Source organism: Passer montanus, unplaced genomic scaffold (assembly GCF_014805655.1).
Source record: "Passer montanus isolate IOZ18808 unplaced genomic scaffold, ASM1480565v1 scaffold169, whole genome shotgun sequence".
Lineage (NCBI taxonomy): Eukaryota > Metazoa > Chordata > Aves > Passeriformes > Passeridae > Passer > Passer montanus.
Genome location: NW_024364159.1, coordinates 57,524 through 76,823, shown reverse-complemented (window position 1 = coordinate 76,823; position 19,300 = coordinate 57,524). Strand labels below are relative to the sequence as shown.

At 39.9% G+C, this 19,300-nt stretch overlaps 1 protein-coding gene across 2 annotated transcripts; it reads right to left on the bottom strand.

Moving 5' to 3' along the window:
- Positions 1 to 2,681: 2,681 nt before the first annotated feature.
- Positions 2,682 to 19,274, bottom strand: INTS12 (integrator complex subunit 12). 2 transcript variants are annotated; one of them, XM_039703793.1, is made up of 7 exons: positions 19,267 to 19,274; positions 13,383 to 13,552; positions 11,423 to 11,569; positions 10,711 to 10,898; positions 6,792 to 6,951; positions 5,339 to 5,491; positions 2,682 to 3,594 (listed from the first exon to the last, which is right to left on the bottom strand). In XM_039703793.1, exons 2-7 carry the CDS (start codon positions 13,536 to 13,538, stop codon positions 3,022 to 3,024), a joined length of 1,377 nt encoding a protein of 458 aa, XP_039559727.1. In that variant the 5' UTR covers positions 13,539 to 13,552; positions 19,267 to 19,274; the 3' UTR covers positions 2,682 to 3,021. The 2 variants fall into 2 exon arrangements, with proteins under 2 accessions (XP_039559727.1, XP_039559725.1); XM_039703791.1 differs by lacking the exon at positions 19,267 to 19,274 and adding an exon at positions 17,962 to 18,936.
- Between the last annotated feature and the right edge of the window lie 26 nt (positions 19,275 to 19,300).

The window sequence follows — 19,300 nt, the reverse complement described above, 5'->3', positions numbered from 1 at the left end:
AGCAGAAGAAATAGTTAGTTGCCTCAGAGAAAATGCTGCATTTCTAGGATGCATCCTAGCTTATTGATCAATACATTAGAACTTTTCAAGCACTATCAAAAATACTAAGGAAGTTTAAAAATACACTTCAAGGTTCCAGATGTCAGCATAGCTCTGTTCTTTTCCAGCTGCTTCTGAGATTGTGACCACTATGAGCTGTAGTAGATAAAAGTTTGTAAATCAGAGCCTTGTGTTAGACCTTCCTTTTTAGACACAGATATCACCAGCATCCTCTAGTCCAGCCAGAAGGAGCACTCATGGAACCAGAGTAACCTATAATTTCACATTACTGAGGGTATCAGAAGTTGGGTATCTATGAAAAAAACATCCTATTTAAGTGGAAGTAAAATACTACCAACACCAATTTCTAAAACATTTAAGAAAAGTCAGGTAGCTATTTTTATAGTAAATCACAGAGCAATTTGGTTTGGGGATAGAAAAATCACAGGACTATTTTCCAGTCATTTTTACGAAATAGGAGGCATGCTTCTCAAATTTCAGAGGGCATTCCTTCTTCCTGCCCTACACTACATTCCTCAACCTGACACACGACTTCAGTCAAACAAGCCTGTAGAACAGACTCCTTTCCTGAAAATACAGTTGTTAATTCCATCCTAACTATAACATCAAAGCAGAAAGCAACTGTTGCCTTCAATCTTCTCTATTTTTCAGCAGTGCCTATCTAACATATTCAAGCTAAACACTTGATTTAAAAGACTTGGTCTGTGCTATAAATCCTTTCTGATATAACACTTCAAAGAATCACAATCCTAACTGACATTTTTATACCAAGAGAGGATGACTTTGTATTTCATTTAGGAAGCTGGGAAAGTTACAGTGGAAGAAAGTCTTTTGCTGATACAAACTGTACCTGTATTGCAGATTTTGCTAATGCAGTGCTATTGAGGAGTGCAGCCAGACCTGGCCTTATTAGAGGGAAAAGAAAGGCACAAAAAAGCACAGCATCACTTATTTCATTCTGAATGGAGGGACCCTACAGTCCATCCATGCCAGAGTTATAGATGCAAAGACACAGGGCACACTTGAATCAGGTCTCAGGAGTATTCTAAATGGCGTTAGCTACCACAAGTTGAAAACAAGGATCATTCTTTTTCTGCCTGTGTTCATTGGTGGTACCTAAAGTAATGGGCACAGTTGAGATGTAAGCTCCTGCACTCTCACCAGCAAAGCTTTATGTGTGTTCAGAGGCAAGACAGAGGCACCTAGCACCTTGAACACCCCACTGGGAGCAGGTTTTACCACTGGAATGAACACATAGGAGCACTTGGCCATTGAAAGAATCCATCTTCACACTATTTCTCAGTGTAGGCAACAGTCTTCTGATTAACACCTAGGAAGAAAATATGCCTTCTGTTTGCTAATGGAAACTGCATCAGTGTCTTTTCCTATTATGCTACCATTAAAAACCCTCTGTGCTAGAAAGGAGGAAGGATGGGCTGATCAAAAAGCAGTAAAAGTTCTGGATTCCTCCTCCTCATGCTGTTATTTTTACACAGCCCTGGAAGCTGCAGACACTATAAAGATAAAACCTTTTTTTTTTTTTCCCTCCACAGGAAATTATAGCTGAAAAAATATGCAAATTTTCCAGGCAGCTGAGGCAATCCTGAGTAAATGAAACTATTCCTTTGGCTGTGTAAGGAACTTTAGCCTAAATCTTAATTGTGGAGAAAGGAAATGAGGTATGGGAAATAGCTGCCACGTATCAAGCTTTACACACACTTAAAATACAGGATGGCAAATTAAAACAGTAGCTTTCACCTACCCAATTGTGGAGAAAGGAAATGAGGTATGGGAAATAGCTACACACACTTAAAATACAGGATGGCAAAGAAAAACAGTAGCTGTGCCAGTCTGTGTGGTGGGTTGACCATGAACAGATGTCAGGTGCCCAACCCCAGCTGCTCTGTCACTCACTCCCCTCCTCAGCTGGGCAGGGGGCACAGAAAATAAGATTAGTATGTCAAGATAAGAGGAGTGAGAGATCACTCACTAATTACCATCATGGGCAAGACTCGGCTTTGGGAAGATTAATGTGGCTTATTACCCATCAAATCAGACTATGATAAGGAGAAAATAACACTGGCCATGCAAACCCAATACAGTCCAAGATGTTTTCATGTTTAGAGGTGCTCCCCTCATCACAGAAGGAATGGAGAGAAATTGCCATGTGCTGGTCACAGAGAGCAAGACTGAAGGTCATTTTCCAGTGCCCATCTTGAACCCATTCTAAGCTGAACACAACCTGGAGCAGCTGGGATGAAGAGAGGGAGCACAAACCATGAGGAACAGCTCAGGGATAACAGTGGAGAGCTGGAGTACCTGATATTTCCCAAATACAGGATGATTCTCTACATTTTAAGAAAACTTGAAGACAATTTGACTCTCTTCTGTTCCTTTTAGTTGAAGTTTCTCACTGTATAAAACCAAAACAGTTCAATTTTAGCAAACTGCCCAACCAAAAATCTCAGTCTAAATACTCTGTTGTTGAACAGTTAAATTTTGGAATTTAAGTAGTTTTTCCTCTAATAAACTTTATAATTTGAGGTAATAAACTGCACAATATTGAACATGTGAAGCCTTTTAAGTATTGGAATATGGGGTGAAAGAAGAGTAGCAATGACTTCCCAGATTAATAATCTTTTTATTATTAACATTTAAGAATGATGGTTTCAGCAAGTTCAATTTATTAAGTATCTACACAAATGTGGGGGTTTTAATATTAAAAAAGACCCGACATCTACAATTTCAAGTTTCATGTAATAATGAATTCCTCTAACATATTCAGTTCACAGATTTGGAAAGGCAGAAGGAACACCAGAATTATTAAAATTCGACCTTCTGTATTACACAAGGTTTGGGCTTCCCTGATTTAACCTCCTTCAGTCCAGTACCTGGGGGATTTTCTTTAAGAAAAACACCGCCGCCGCTGTCTCACAAACACAACATCACCAAGCGGCCACGCTATTTCTTGAGCTTCTTTTGAGCAGCCTTCTTCTTGACCATTTGTAGCCGTTTCATGGCGTTGAGCTGGGACTCCTGCGAGGTCGGGCCCTTCAGGGAGGCCGGCTGGCTGCCGGTGTCAGCCGCGGCTTTGCCGGCGCTGCTGCCCGCGGAGCCGCTGCCGCCGTTGCCGCCGCCGGCCTGACCGCCGGTGCCGGGCGCGGCGCTGCCGGGGCTGGGCAGCCCTGCCTTGCTCACGTTGTCGCTGCTCACCGAGCGGCTCAGCGTCGTCTTCCCCAGGGTGAGCGGCGGGGGAGGCTTCAGCTGAACGGGGTTTGCGTTGTTGTTGGCAGAAGCTATTTTGGCCCCCAGTCCTGTCTTTGAAGTGGCCAGCCCTGACAAACCCACGGCTTTCTGGTTGTTTGAAGAAGCTGCAGGTTTGCCGCCGGCACTCTGCGCTGCGGATCCCAGTTTGGCAGTGGATGGGTTGGCAGAGGAGGTTTTGGCTGCAAAAGCAGCCCATCCTGTAAGGCCGCTCGTTGCTGAAGAGGAAACGCTTGTACTGGCAGAGTTCCCCGAAACTGTTGCTGAGGTCTAAAATAAATAAGCATTCTTATTATAGCAGCATCTATTTGTGTAACACATCACAGCAGGAATACACTGAGCCTCCGATTCAGCTCTTTTCCCAGGAACACCCAGTGGACAATATTTCATCACTGGTCACCACAGTTGAAAAGTACTAACAAGAACAGGAAAGGATGCCAGGTACAGCCAACTTTCAATCTCCCAGGCACACAGCACACAGTATCCTTTCTCCCCTTTCTTCTGCACACTTAGCAGACTACCACACAGCACTGTGATCCCTCCATAAACAATAAAAGCCCAAATCTGTGAACTGTATAAAAGGTCGTGGGGCTTGCTTTCTTTTTTGTTTACTGCTGTTGCCAGGTGTCACTTTTCAACAAGCTGACAGATGCTCAAAAATTAGACACTGAGCAATTAAGTATTGGATTTATTACAGTCTTACTGTCCAAACAGCAGTATCTAAACAGTTTCCTTTCTTTTGGGTTCTCAGCCTATAGTCTTTTCCCATTCAGGTATTTCAAAAGACACTTTCAGCAAACATGGGTTTCCTTTGCCTGCAAAACACTGTGCTATCCACACTGAGTTCCCACACCTCAAACCCTCCAATCCCCAGGCTTCAGGTAAGGATGTTATGTTGATTTAAATCAGTTAGACCAATTGGCAGAGACAAAACAAAAACTAAACCTCTCTATTAAAGTAATACTCCTTTTATAGTATACCCAGACAACTTCTAAACAGTAAAGCTGATGGAAGAAATCAGGTCCCAGCTCTTACAACCTGTTTAAGCACATAAAGAACTCTGCTGAGGTGAAAAAAGTAATTCATAAGTGTAAGTACCAGAGCAATACCCATCCTAGTATTCATGATGGTTTGCATCCAGGCAGAGCAGTGGCAAACAAAACTTTGAGCATATGAATAATTGCTTTAATTTTCAGACAAAGCTGTGTTTTCCTAAGAAAGGGTCATGCTTTATTAGACTACTCTGTTATTTATTACACTGCTTCTGGTTTACCACCTTCGACCAATCTGACCTTTTGACAGTGTCTTAATTTGGAAAAACAGAAACACGAGGCAACACAGAATCAAAGAGAATCACAGAATGGTTTGGGCAGGAAGGGATCTTAAAGATCATCTTGTTCCAATCCTCCCAGCATGGGCAGGAATGCCACCCTCTAGATCAGATTATATTTAAGAAGCTCCTAAATTAAATCTCACAGAGTCAGCAACACTTTCCCTACAATGGAACCACAGAACTGTCTAGGCTAGAAAAGACCTTCAAGATAATCAAATTCAAGTGTAAACCCAGCACTGCCATGGCCACTGCTGCCATGAGAAAAAGCCTTTTAAGTGTCAAAATACACATAAGTTATGACTAGAGAGAGCAAATAATGCATTTTATACAATTCATAGAATCATAGAATTGTTCAGGTTGTGGAAAGGACTTGGAAAGTCATCTAGTTCCAACCCCCCTGCCATAGGCAGGGATGCCTTCCACTAGACCATGTTCCTCAGAGCCCCACCCAGCCTGGTCTTGAACACTTGCAGAGATGGGGCATCCACATGTCAAGCGAGGTTTTTGCTCTCCATTCTTTCAGTGTTCAAGCAAACCCACTATGCTCTGGTACTACTCAGTCCACATAGTGTAGGAGACTATTTTCAATTATGGTTCTTATATGAAAAGATTGGTCAAATTGAAAAAACCCTATTATCTATGCAGTGAAACTCTTCCTCTGGTAAATTTAAACTACATTACCTTGACTTCTGTTCTCTTGAATGCCAAAAAAGCTGGTGGGGTCTCAGGTTTTAACTTGATTTCTGCTTTCTTGACCAATGGATCCTTCAAAGCTGGTGCAACTGAAACCACTGCAGGAGCTGGTTTTTGAGGTGGTTTTTGTGTCTTCTGAGCCTGTGTAAGTGGCAGGAATAAAACACCCTGAGTAAGTTATGGGCCACATGACATGGACTGTTTTGACTGTTAAAAAAACCATAAGCATTTTAAGATTGCAATCTAGCCTTTACAATTTCAAGTTTAATGGTCCCTGAGAAATGAGGCAATAGGGGATGTGGAGATGTGCTGGGTATGGTACTGGGGACAGGGACCAGCCAAAAAGCATCCTGAACAGAGCTTGCTATTTCAGTGTGGAAAGAGTGGCAGTGTTGATGCTTGGAGAGCAGCAAAGCACTGGGCCTTTACAGGACTAAGGCAAAGACAGGTGAACTTGCAGAAGACAAGGACACAGTCCAGCAGTACTGGGATGTAGGCTGCAAGAGCCTGCTAAGAAGTGGCAAGCAAAATGGCAGAACTCATGCCAAAACAAAATAAAAGAAAGGCCATACTGAAGGCAACTGCTCAATGGCTAAACTGGCTACCCTGTGCAGGAACTGACCTCAAGCAAACACTCCTCTGAGTTCAAAGGCCTGATGATCAGCAGAATAATCATATATTTCAGTCAATGATGGTACACCCTAGGCCAGGATCTTACTTTGCCTTCTTTCCTTGTTTCTTAGTGGAGCCATTTCAATAGATAACACTTGCACAGTTATCACAGAACAGTTTCAAAACACATTTTTGGCTGTATTTTTCTGCATTCTAGGTGTGATTTTAAAACATCAGAACTACAGTCACTAATGTTGCATGCACCCAAAGCTCTTATGTTTTTTTCTCATAATGATATGAGTGGGAATCTGGTAGGATACTGTTCAGTCATGCAGATAAATCAAAATAAAGGTGCTTTTTTAATTTTTTTTTTAATTGGAATGTGCTACCCTTAGCTTATTTTTGACCCTGAGAACATTCAACATGCCAGATTGAAATTGGCAGTCTTGTCCTACAGGAAAAGAATCATTCATATCCAAAGCTGAGAAGAAAAACTGCAGGGCTATTATTAAAAGCTGAGTATCACCTGAAATTTTAAAAAAAAGGATTTAACTTCTGCTTGCCAAGCAGGAAACAATCCTATTTTACTCTTCTTCACTCACTTCTGATTTTTAAAAAGCTTTGTTTAACAAGTGTATTACAGAATAGTCTTTGAGATGCTACATTAAAAACCACAGCTGCAGCAAGGTTTTTTTCTCTCTACTGCTGAGAAAAATGATTCGCCAATGTGCTTCCTAAGACTTGTCTAGCCCAGGAAATATTCTCACACAGTAGAAATAGCCTGCTGTATTCAAATAGTGCTCACACAAGACAAAAAACTGACTCCTACCATTCTCTTCATCTGCCTGGTACAGCGGGCACAATACCAGACAAGTCGAGGATCATTCACTTCCTTGTCTGTCACCTGAGGTTTATGGCAATCCTGGTGGTAGAGATTATGGCACTCCTGACACTCCACTAGCTGATTCACAAAAGTAACTGTCATTTGCCTGCAGAGCAAATAGTTAAGAACAGATTACGGGAGAAAGCACTTGGAGGATTATCCAATTGTTAAAAATTTTGCAAGGCTTAAGATAAAAAATAAAAATATTTTTCCTTCCACATATATTTTCTACCTGTGGCAAATCGAATGTATTCCTTTTCTTCCGGTATCAGTTCTTCCTAACTAACATTTTAGAAATTTGGTATTTTTTAAAGGTAATTTCTTTCAAGAGATTTGAAGACTTCCATTCTATTAAACATGTGTGTATGACAGTCTTGATTTCCCTGTTTGATTTTTAGAGTAGAGATGTAAGTCTTGCCCGCTTTGGTTCACCTGGGCATTTTATGGATACATCACAGCATGCCAATTATGACTTCCTCATTATAATAGCATATGAGGGACAGTCTCCATTTGGGTAATTTTGCTGTCAGCTGCAGAGCAATACAGTTCAAGAACAAATAATTTCTCAATGACAAGCATGTAGGAGTGCTTTCTGCTGCAGGATTTAAAAGCATCATCACCCAAGCTCTACGCTACTTTGAAGATGTTTTATTAGCCATCCCTTTGGTCTCTACCCCATAAACAGACACGTGGAATTTGAGATAATACCAGGATCATGGAGAGATGGAATAGAAAGGATTAATTGTGCAGTCCTGCCTTGAAGCAAACATGCAAGCTGGTGATGAGGGCTTCATTTTGCGTGGGCCTGGCTGAAAGTAATCACTCTGTATAAATGACACATTAGTGATATATACATGGCTGGGAGTCTGCCTGTGAATTACCCAAATACCATTTTCCTAACGATTCCTTCTTTCAGATGACAAATCAAGCTATTTAATTGCTAAGCTGCTTTTGCTCATATCCCTGAGGAGCAGGTACCCAGGTAACCATGGAAACTCTATTTGTAGATACATGGGGAAAGGTAATCCCTTATTTCTTTATATAACAGAAAAACAAAGTCTGAAGGTATTGTCCATATAAGTACAGGAACATTTTCTAAGAAAGATTTCTCTTTTAAACAGGCTACTTAAAAACAGAAAGGAAAACCTTTCTGAAATGCTAAGGTCCATTGTTTTACATTCAGGATATTTAAAAGACGTTTTGTTTGTTTCTTATTCCTAAATAAACTGGATCAGAACAAAGAGCCTCAAGGAGGGAGACTCACCCTATTTTAAAACTACAAAAACCAATCCCCAACTGATTAAAAACCCATGAACTCATCATGACCAGAAACAAGTTAAACCACTTACTTTTAAATTATAAGATAACTAAGAAACAAACCGAATGATTTTTTAGGTTTCAAAACAAACAAGTATTGAAACCTAAAAACCGACCAAACAAACAAGTATTCATAGAAAATTAGGTTGTTATTTCCAAACCAGTCTTTTAATTTATATTTTCCTTTTGGAAGGAAAACTTTGCTATCATCTACAAATTTCATGTAGTATTATCTCTTTGTACAACACAGGAGCCAGTGAGGAGCCTCCATAACTGGCGAGTTGTTCTGTTTTTCCCTGCCTACAAGTACTGGAGAGGATGAAGTTATTTTAATATTCCCTCCCTCTTTAAGCCTAACTTAGTAAAAAAACAACAAACTTGATATAAAAGAACAAGAAGGAAAACACCACAGGCATCAACAATAATTACTTCTAATCACTATGAAAATACATTTGACATTTGGCAAATCTTGAAGAAACATTTCATGCCTCTGCTTTTGTTTTTGCATCTCTAAAAAGGAATAGTTAATATACAAAAGGACTTTTTTGCATTTGTGAACCCACAGCTGGCTTCTTGTTAGCTTGCCTTCTTAAGCATTATAAATATAAACTCTTTTGCTATGAACTCCACCTACTCTGCAATTTGACATGTTTTCATTCACAACTGTTTGAGTAATTGAGTTATTAAAAGATGTATTTTAAAAACGTACAGGGATGTTATTATTTTGGCTCAAGATATTACCCCAAAAAGGGTGCAATAAATAGAGGAATACTGTCTGATCAATGTGCTGGATTCAGAAGTTTAAAGCACAAGTCTTCTGAGAAACATCCAGTCCAGTATGAGCTGCAGACACACAACCATGTGACATCAGTTTCAGCGGATTCCATGTAAAATGAAAACAATCCACAGTGTTGGGGTGATTGTTGCCTTTCTCTCTCTAATGAGCTGTTCCTTCCCCAGCAGTCCTTCTCCCTCTGTCTGGCATCAGAGATATTTTAGTTAGCCAAGATAGATACATCTTTTGCAAGAACACTCAAGTTGGTGACCATGAATGGGTAGAGCAGAGCCTTCAGCCAGGTTAAATAAACACAGATTGTGGAACAGCTAGTGGAGCCATGTATCTGGCCTGTGCCTTTCAAAGTCTTGGCTACACTGGGCACAGGAATTGCATTTTCTTTCTTCTGTTTCTTTACTTCACAGGCATTTCTTATTATGCCTGCAAGTGTTTTTCTTTGCCAGGGAAGACAGAGAATTAATCATCCACAGCAGTCAAGACTGTATAAACAAAACTTCATTATCCCCTCCTGCCAAACAAGGTAATACCTTACTATTTTTAGCAGCATTTTAACATACCACTGAATGGGGCTTTGCCTCTTTTAGGAGACAGGAAAAATGGAATTTGCAGGAAAAAAGGTGAATTTCAGATATTTATATACTTCTTTCTTTTTCAATATCTATAATAAGGAACTAAATATTTGACCTAACACATGGGAATAACATGAAATCCCATCAGTCCCCAACTGGTCACCAGTATAATCATCTGTAACTACAGAAATTTATCCTCTGTGCTCTGACAACACCTTCCTATCTTCACAACAGGAATAACCATAGAAATGATGAAAGAATAATATTCTAAGATGCCACTTCCCAACTGACTCAAGCTGAGCTAAAATGCCCACTGCTGCCAAAAGGCCTGTCCCTCTTCTCTGTCCTGGCTCCACACTCCTGCATCCACACATGTGCCAGCATTTACTCTTACTGAGCTGACTGAAACCCAAACCTACTGAAAAAACCATGTTGGAGAGCTGATCCAAAGGCTGATTCAGCTGATCACAAACTGTACTGGCAATACATCTCCCTAAAAGGCCCAGGGAAGGAGGTAAAATTGGGAGAGCCAAACTGTTCCTTTTGGCAGCACTGGGGTCTAACAAGGATATAAATGATCTGTGAAACAAAATCCTGACGTGAGCGATTTGATCCTAGGAAAGTTATTCAAAAGTATTTTGTAATCTGTTAACACTAAATGGACTGCTAGTACCATGTTAATAAGTCCAGTTTTAGAGCCCTCACTGGAACCTAAAAACAACCTGTCTTCACTGCAAGATATATTTGCTGATAAAACATGGCTATGTGTAAACTGATGTCAAATGATTAGGAAAAGAAGAGCAACTCATACAGATCTCATATTAATACCACCTGAAAGTCCTTTCAGATGAGAACAATTTAAAAAAAAATACTTATCACTAGATCACTAGCCGTTAATATTTTGTTTTCCAATTATTGAAAAAATGTATTTGTCATTATAGGTTTTGCATCTTATCTAGTTTTATTTCTCACTTGTCCTTTCCTGAAGAAGAAAAGCTGGTTCACTCTCTTAAAGTTCCATTTTCAAGAAACCATTCTCATTCATGAAGGAGCCTTAAATGTATTGTCAATTTTGGATATTAAATGATTAAGTTATTTCTGGAATAAAAACTTTGAGAAGCATTAACTCAATTAAAAAGAAAAGGTAACTACACCTAGCTGGAAAGAAGCAATGTTGACTTACCTGCAAACAACACAGGCTAATCCCATTTCCATGGCAAAGTCATCAGCACTGGTTTCCTCAAAGCTAGATAAATCAGGCATGGATAAATCCTTGCTTGTCTGAACTGTAATAGGAGAGGAACGAGCCTCTTGCTTCTCTACCCTGGGCTTCTTTGGTGCATCAGCTCCTTCAGCAGGATCCCCTTTCATCTATTAAACACACACACACAGAATGTGAAAATGCAACAAGCTAGCAGATTATTAAAATGAGTTAAAATGGAACAGCTATATTAGCAGTATAAGAAGGTGTACTTTATGCAGCATACACACAAAGTATTTTCTTTAATTAAATATTTTCTTCAAAATATTTATGAACTAGATGCTCAAGCTCCCTTTTTGTACTTCACCTCAAAATCCTTGAAAAAGCTTTGGAAATATCACATTTCAACTTGCTACATTTTAGTAATCTTTTATGAGATAATCTCCTAGGATTTAAAACACAGAATGGTTTGGAAGGCATCCCTGAAGTCCAACCTCCCCACAATGAGCAGGGAAAACAATCACAGATTACAAGAAAACATTCATTAGATTGCCTAAATGGCAACATGACTGGCTAATACAGCTCACAGGCTAGATGAGTTGAAGATACAATGAGTTGAAAAGGGGAGCCTTTGTCTAAAACACCTTTGAGTTAATTAACCAAGTTATTTCACTAGAGAACAAAAATAACTTACTTTATCTGCAGATCTCTTTTCTGTTTCTTTTTTCACCTTTTCTGAAGCAGTGGGCTTGCCATTGTTGTTGCCAGAAGGCAAACTTGATGAAGCTTTAGGCTCTTGCTTAATGGGTTTGGTGACAGATACTTTTGGCTGCTCTACTTCCTGGAAACAGAAACAAAAATTGAAGCCAAATTCTGCTATTGAGTTCCTACCTAATTTGCAATTAGTGAGATAATAGGACAGGCACACAATATGCCATACAACATTGATCATCTACATATACATTTAAAAAAAGATTCTTAAACCATTTTCATATCACATCAACAAACCAGTGTTTAAATTGCAAAGAATTAATAAAATTTTCCCTTACCACTCACCTTTCTGAGGAAAAGGTGCTCCTTTTCCAAAGACAGATCCTCTTTGGAACATTAATTTAAAAGGAGATGTTTCTGCTTTTAAAATTCAAAGAGGTAATGAACATGAATTTTCAGATAGTTCTGAGGACAAAATTCAGTACAAGCTAAAAACATAAGCTGACAACTGATATAACCAGACATCAATAATTCATACCTTCATGGAGAGAAATATTGACCTCCTCTTAATCTCAGTCCAGATTAATAAATTTAGATCTTAACAGAAATAAATGGTTCTCATTAATGACACATTAATGTCAGCAAATGTCAGGAGAGCCTGTAAATGAGTGACCAGTCACACTGATGGGCAGGAGCAAGGTAAGATGGGAGCAATTCTCTGCTGTATTCTGGGACAGGTCCTAAGCCCTGAGCTTCAGCCCTCCAAAGTTCCTTGACTTGACTGTGGTAATCCTCTGCTCCCTACATCCTTCTTGGATTTCATGGTCAAACACAAATTAACCCTGCAGCCTGTGAATGCAAGGAAACGAATTCTTGCACTTTTTTCATTTCTGACCTTTGCATTCCTGCTGATATTGGATATATACTGAAGAGAGGAGAATGAAAGATTTCTTCCTCTGGCGTGAACCTCAGTTTCACCTGAGGGCAGGTGACTTCCAGCCAAGCTGTTATTAGAATTGGCTTCCCAAACCTCTCTGCACTGTTATTCTGCTCCCTGCTTCCTCTTTAAACCACACATTTCTCCCTTGAGCTCTGAGATAAAGGGCACCTGAGAGTTTTGAGACCTGTGTTGGGTTTCAGGGAGTTAACAAAATGAATAGAAAGGAGCTAGACCACACAATAAAGCATGATGGATGCAGTACTAGCATCTTTTCATTATTTGGAGCCACGTAGAAATGAAATATTGCAAATGTATCAGCATACAGACCATCATTAGAACACAGCAGGCTGACATGCAGGCATCCTAGGGGAGAACAATACCTCATTATCCATATGGCAATACACAGCACCACGAGGATGTCCCTGCTTGGCTATTTCCATGCGCTCATCTCAGAGTCAAATATTCTCTCTAGCAGGTGTTCAGTGATTTTCAGTAGATGACAAGTAATGTTTGTCCATTGGACAGCAATGGTTTCAGCCTGCAATTAATTTCTGCTTTGAACCATTTGGTGGTTTTCTCATATGATTTCATCAACAGAATTTCAAGGAAAGAGATACAGCTTTATTGGTTAATAGCTTATTTTGGTTTTTTATTTCTCTGTGGCAAAGGTAATTTATATCTTAAAGAACTTTTAGCTCTGAAATGTAACTGCAGAAATATGTAAGTGTGGGTGCACCTTACACAGCATATCTAATATAATGCTGAATATCTCTTTAAGTCTTGGTGGATCAACAAGGTAAAGAGATTTTTTTCCCATTAACTTCCATTAATTGAAAGGATTATGTTGTGTGTAAAAGGGGAATGACGAATATGAACACTCCATAATTACTTTTTCCTCAACTTCTGATTCTCTTTTAACTTTTCAGCTGTAAAAGAGGAACTAGGAACAGCAGGAGCTTTATCAAGGCATGCAGAAAGGAGCCATGCTCCCCAACACCAGTACCTTCTGAGAGGGACGATAGCTGGAGTCAGTTCCTCTGGCCAATGACTCATCAAGAAGCGCTTTCAGCTTTTCAGCAGAGTCCTTACTCTTTGAGTGCAAAAAGCCCAGGGCTTTCAGAAAAATGGGATCCAGTTCCAAGTTCACTGTAGCAGCCATAGTTGTGTCTTCAACTTGAGTTAAAAGAAAAAAGAAAAACAATGACAATTTTATTCACATGGAGCATAAGTCAAACATCATGTGGCAAATAGAAGATTTATTTTCTTTTTAAAATGAAATTATATTAAACCACAGCAAGGATTATACATGAATTAATTATCATTAGAAGATGACTGTGAACTTCAGTGCTGCAGAACTTAGAATATGACTGGACATCTGAAATGTCAAATCCATTCTTTGGCATGTATGATATTCAGAAATGAAACTCATCGTACTTACATAAATGAAAAAAAAATCATAGTCTTGATATTACATATATAAAAATACTGAAAAGTATGCAAAATAAATATTAACTTCAAGAAAAGCAATTACCGTCCTTCTCCTTAACACTTCTTGCACATACAGTGATTTCTAACTCGTTGATCATTTAAGAGCAACTATGAAATAGCTGAAAAATACATTTTTAAATTTAGCTGAAACTGAAAAAACTTGTAACTCAGATTGTGACCTATCCACATACTCATGTGACAGTCTAAGTGTAATGTCAGACAATGATTATCCAGAGCTGTGAGATGCCACAGTGTCCATGGAAACAGAACAAACTGAGGAAAATGTTACAATGACTTTAAAAAACTGTTTGCCTCATAGCAATATATTCCTGCACTCTGGAGCACTGTGTTAATTTCTTTAAAAAACTCTTAAGGAACAGCATTTACACCAGAAATTGTTCCTACAGAGAGAGATACCTAACTAAAATCAGTAAACGGCAATTAATAATTTAAGAAATAACATGAGAAGTTTCCTGATATTTTCTAAAAATGTATGAGAAGTGTTATTGTTAATAATCCCTTTAAGTCTCATGTAAAACACATCAGGATGTTTGTGGGTTTGGGTTTTTTACCTACAATAATCTAGAAGACATTATTGAAAAGCCTTTCATCAGTTCTTTCATCAAAAGCACTGTCTGGACAGCTTTTTCAGCTGAAGTTTCTAAGGTTTTGTCTCATTAATTCCTTTTGATATTCATGGCAGTGAACTTTTACCTCTCTGGCCAAAACACCAGCACTGGCAGGCTGCTCCCTCAACACCTCCCTGCAAGTCCCCAGGAACCTTTATCTCATGCTGAGCTTTCACGAGACACCAGAGCATCGCTTGACTGAGATCATCAAGGAGTTCAACGTACAGAACTTCATAGGGATTTTATCAATGGACCCAACAGAGAGCTAAGAAACCTCTTCAAGAGCCTCCTCTCTCTTCCTTAATCTTTGCTACTTGACAAATCATTTTCTGGTGGCCACAGAACTTCTGCCAGGAAGTGCTACCCACCAGCTACTCAGCTGTATCACTGATCAAGCACAGACTGCAGCGCAAGACCCGTCCTGGCAATTCGGTCTCTCTCTGATGATTACAAAAAGTGAATTCACAGAGCACAGAAAGCACATATCCCCTTTTCTTTATCCATCTACCTCTGATAAATGTTCAGGCTGCCCTTGAGATCTGTGGGTAGATTATGTCCTGCATTTCTTTGTTCTGTGAGCATGTCATCCAAGTGTCAGTACCCCACACACTCAAACCAGGACTCTGCTAAACCCTCTGTTGAATGGAAACTGCAGAATCAAAACACTAATTTCAGAAATTTTGTAGAACTCCCTGTTAAAAAAAAGAATCCTTCAAGTTCTTCTCTGAGCAAAAGAGGAATTCTACTAGGAATATATAATTGTGTACATGAGAAACAGGCAGCCTCAACAGCCATTCACAGCCATTCTCTAATATTTTGAGAATAAATGTAAACATAATTCAATTTTCATCTCTCTGAAGGTAACACTTCCCAGATTTGCTTCTAGCTCTAGTTTTTTTAAAGACATATATTGAAAGGAACCCCAAATTTCAAAAGGGTTCTCCATATTTATTCTTTTATTTGCTATGTAATTGCAGCAATTCTTTCTCTGTTCTTGAGGACAATTATAATGTCCCAGGCTACTTCACTTATGACTAACATATCACAAGAAATTTCTCATGAGAAGAGAAGAAACTGGGCTTAGTAAACAGTTCAAGTATGCTCAGTTTAGGAATGTATTTTCAAATTGTAAAAATCTACTGAGTTAGAAAAGGGAAGCATATTCAATGGAAAGATGAGCACATCAATAACTGTCTTAAAAATATCATCATCTGAAAAAAGCAAATTGATAATTACACTCTTCCTATGGGACCATAATAACACTGCTGTCAAACAGGTTACTAACAACATCTGTCCTGGTCCAAAAGGCAAATTATTGCTTTTGGTAGTGGCCCTTTCCAGACGTTCAAAGATCAAACCATTTCTAAGTATCAAACAGTGGTTTGACACTTATAAACCCAAGATCCGATTTCATTCATTCATGTTTGCATGTACAGACTGCACCTCTGGCAGTCAAGTCAGCACACAGCAATGTGACAGCCTTGAGACAAGGACAGCAGAGTGTGTCAATGATGAAACCATAGGCGATTCTGCAAGACAGACCTCCTTGACTTTCTTCTTGAAGTGGAATCTTTGTACAGGAAATAGTTAAATGCTGTTTAGAAAAGAGTGAGTATGACGCTGTCTTTTCTGTATTAGAGTGATAATGCAGCTGTGAGATCAGAGGGCTGTGTTAAAACCCTTGAACCCTGAGCAGAACAGGTTTTGCACCCAGCAAGCAGAACCTCTTGCAACCACACATTCCCCCATCAGCCTAACCCTAAAAGCACCTTTCTCAGCCTGGGTTTCTGTTACCTCCCAAGGTGGGCTATTCTAAGTGATTTAAATTCATGGGAAAACATAGATGTTAATCAGTAAGTTGTAATTCTTAAAACATCCAAGAAGTTTTGGATTCTTTCATTTCTTGAGTATATTATTGTCTTCTGCCAAATACAATCAACATTAACTGTGCACTCTGCAGACTACATGGTCTTCCAATTTAAAATTTATTAGATTTATAGGGTGTATGAGCCCTCTTCTTTTTTTCATTCATTTGCCATCTACTGTTTTGCATACTTGCTCATGTATTATCTTATTCATCACAAGTTGCAGCTAAAAGGATCTACTTCCATTACATTTTCAGATATGGTCATATTTTCAACCATTTGTTTCTGAGCTCCTATTCCTATTATTTTCTGAGGCAGGTGCACTACTAAAGATGTTTTTCCAAGAAAGCACACATCTATTTATATTGCAGTGCTATTATGGACTTCTGCTATTATGCCATCCTTTTATAGACTCATCAATATTGTTATTTTTTACTGCCACTTATGATTAAAAGGCCTTTCACTCACATATCCTTTTCAGCTACCTTCAATATCTGTAGCAGTTACCTTAAAACACAGTCACATGAATCAACAGCTTATAATTCCTCCCAACACACTCACTGCACTGTTTTCCATTTACCACCATAAAATCAATTCACTTTTCCCTGTCATTTCGGATCCTTTTGTTCCTCAGAATTTACCTTCTTCCTAACTAAATCTATTAACAGTGACAGTGGTAGATTTTGTTTATTTACTAATAATGCCTCTTCCAGGTCACTTTCAGATCTGATGAGCCTTAAAAGAGTAGATCAAGGAAAATCTTAAAAGCGGGGAAAAATGAATTTCTCTTTTCAGTTTTTGCTACTTAAGTATCTTAATCAGCACTTGATTTATGACAGGATAATTTCTCAGTTACTTTCCACAAGGGACATTTCAAAACTCACGCACTTCAGTAGTCTGGATAACTGTATTAATGAGAACAATTGTATTAATCAGTTCTAATTTCCTTGTCATCATCTTCAAAGAATCTTTTGAGACACATATAAGATCTCCTGCTATGGAGTTACTAGTACTGGCATCCTTAATTTTACATTTTATTCTACAACATACTTTATAATGTTATTTTAAATTAGTATTCCAATCAGTATCACTGTAACCAGCTTATCCAATATTTTAAAAATTACAATAATGCCCTATTTTCTCCACAGAAACAGTGAATTATTTCAGGATTATAGAATCATTCCTTGCAGAAGGGACCCCACCCTGTGCAACCTCCTGTTCAATGCAAAGTCAACACTGAATTCAGACCAGCTTGCTCAGGACTTTTCCAGCTGGATCCTGAAAATCTCCAAAGACAGGAATGCAAAAATCTTTCTGGGCAACCTGTTCCACTGCCTCACTGTCCTCGTTTCCTTGCTTTGAATTGGAGGCTTTAAGCTGTGCTGTCTCTCATTCTCCCACTGTGCATGTGAGTGAGACTGGCTCTATCTTTCCAATAATATCCTCAGGTAAATTAAAGCTCCCATGATATCCCCCTAAGCCCACAGCAGATGGTATCCAACACTCCCTCCATGTCCAGCTCTAGCTCTAGTCACAGAGGACAGGCCAATTGATCAGGCATGATTTATGCTTGGTAGATCTGGCTCTGCCCAGTTTTTACCTCCTTATGCCACAAATGGCTTCCTCCACAATCCTTATCCTTCCACAGCAGGAAGGAATGAGGTGACCAGTCTGTAGTTCTCTTGCTTGTCCTTCTTGCCCTTTACGAAGATAAGATCTGCCTTTTTCCAGTCTTTGGGATCTCCCCCAGTCTCATGGCCTTTAAAAGATAACAGAAAGCAGCTTTGTGAAGACCCTGTCAGTTCCTGGCACCCTTGAATGCAGTCTACCTGGGCCCATGGACTTATCAGGGGAACAACCCTGCTTCAATCCTCTTCCACAACTTGTAGTTCTTCATCTCCTTAAGCTCTGCCTTGTGGCAAAAGGCCTTGGGAGACCTTCCAGGCCAAAGAAGACATCAACTCTTTGACCCTGATCTGTTTCTGCTGTCACTAACACCCTTGTTCCACACAGCAGTGGTGACGTATTTTCCTTGTGAATCCTTTTCCTGATAAATGGCATGATCCTTGTGAGTGCCTTCCACCTCAGGATATTTTGTGATCGTTGTACTTGCACGACTGAGATTTGTTAAGCTCTGCCACCACTGAGCTTCAATATTCTGCAGAAAATGGACCTGAAGACGTTTCAACACATCACTGCTCACTGGCTTAAGCCACAGGTAAACTGAGTACACCTCCACTACTGTTTTCACCTTTGCATTATTCAGTGTCTACACTGAAACTTATCAAGTGTACCAATTCCCGGGTATCATCCTCCTGGTAGTTTCTCAGAGAGAGAAGCAAACTTTAGTTAAAAACTAATTTCTGAAACAGTTACGCCAAAGCCACGACGCGACCCTCCGCAACATACTCGCTGCAAATTTCTCCCCAGATTTCTTTTTACAAACGAAGGCAAGGCCCCGCATATGAAAGCAACACTTCAGAATGCTCGAAGGAACAGAATGCCACCCTCCTACAAGCAGCATTGCCCCGCCGGGCCCGGGCACGCCGGGCTCAGCGAGGGGAAGGGCGGCCAGTGTGCCTGCGGGCTCCCTCTCGCTCCCTCCTGCCCAACACCCTGTTTCTCCCACCCAAACCCTTTTTTCTCGTCCCAAACGCCTCTTCCCACTCCCAAACCCCCTTTGCCTCCTCCCAAACCCCCTCTTCCCCTCCCAACCCCAACATTCCCTCCTCCTGCTGCCAAACCCCCTCTTCCCTCTCTCAACTCCCCTCTTCCCTCATCCTCCCAGTCGCCCTCTGCCTTCTCCCAGCCACCCTCTTCCTTCTCCCTTCCCACTGCAAATTTCCTCTTCCCGATCCTCCCTTCCTCCTCTCAAGTCCCCTCTTCCCGCCCGCTGGTGTCTCACCGGAGACGAGAACGGCGCAGGAAGGGGCGGGGCC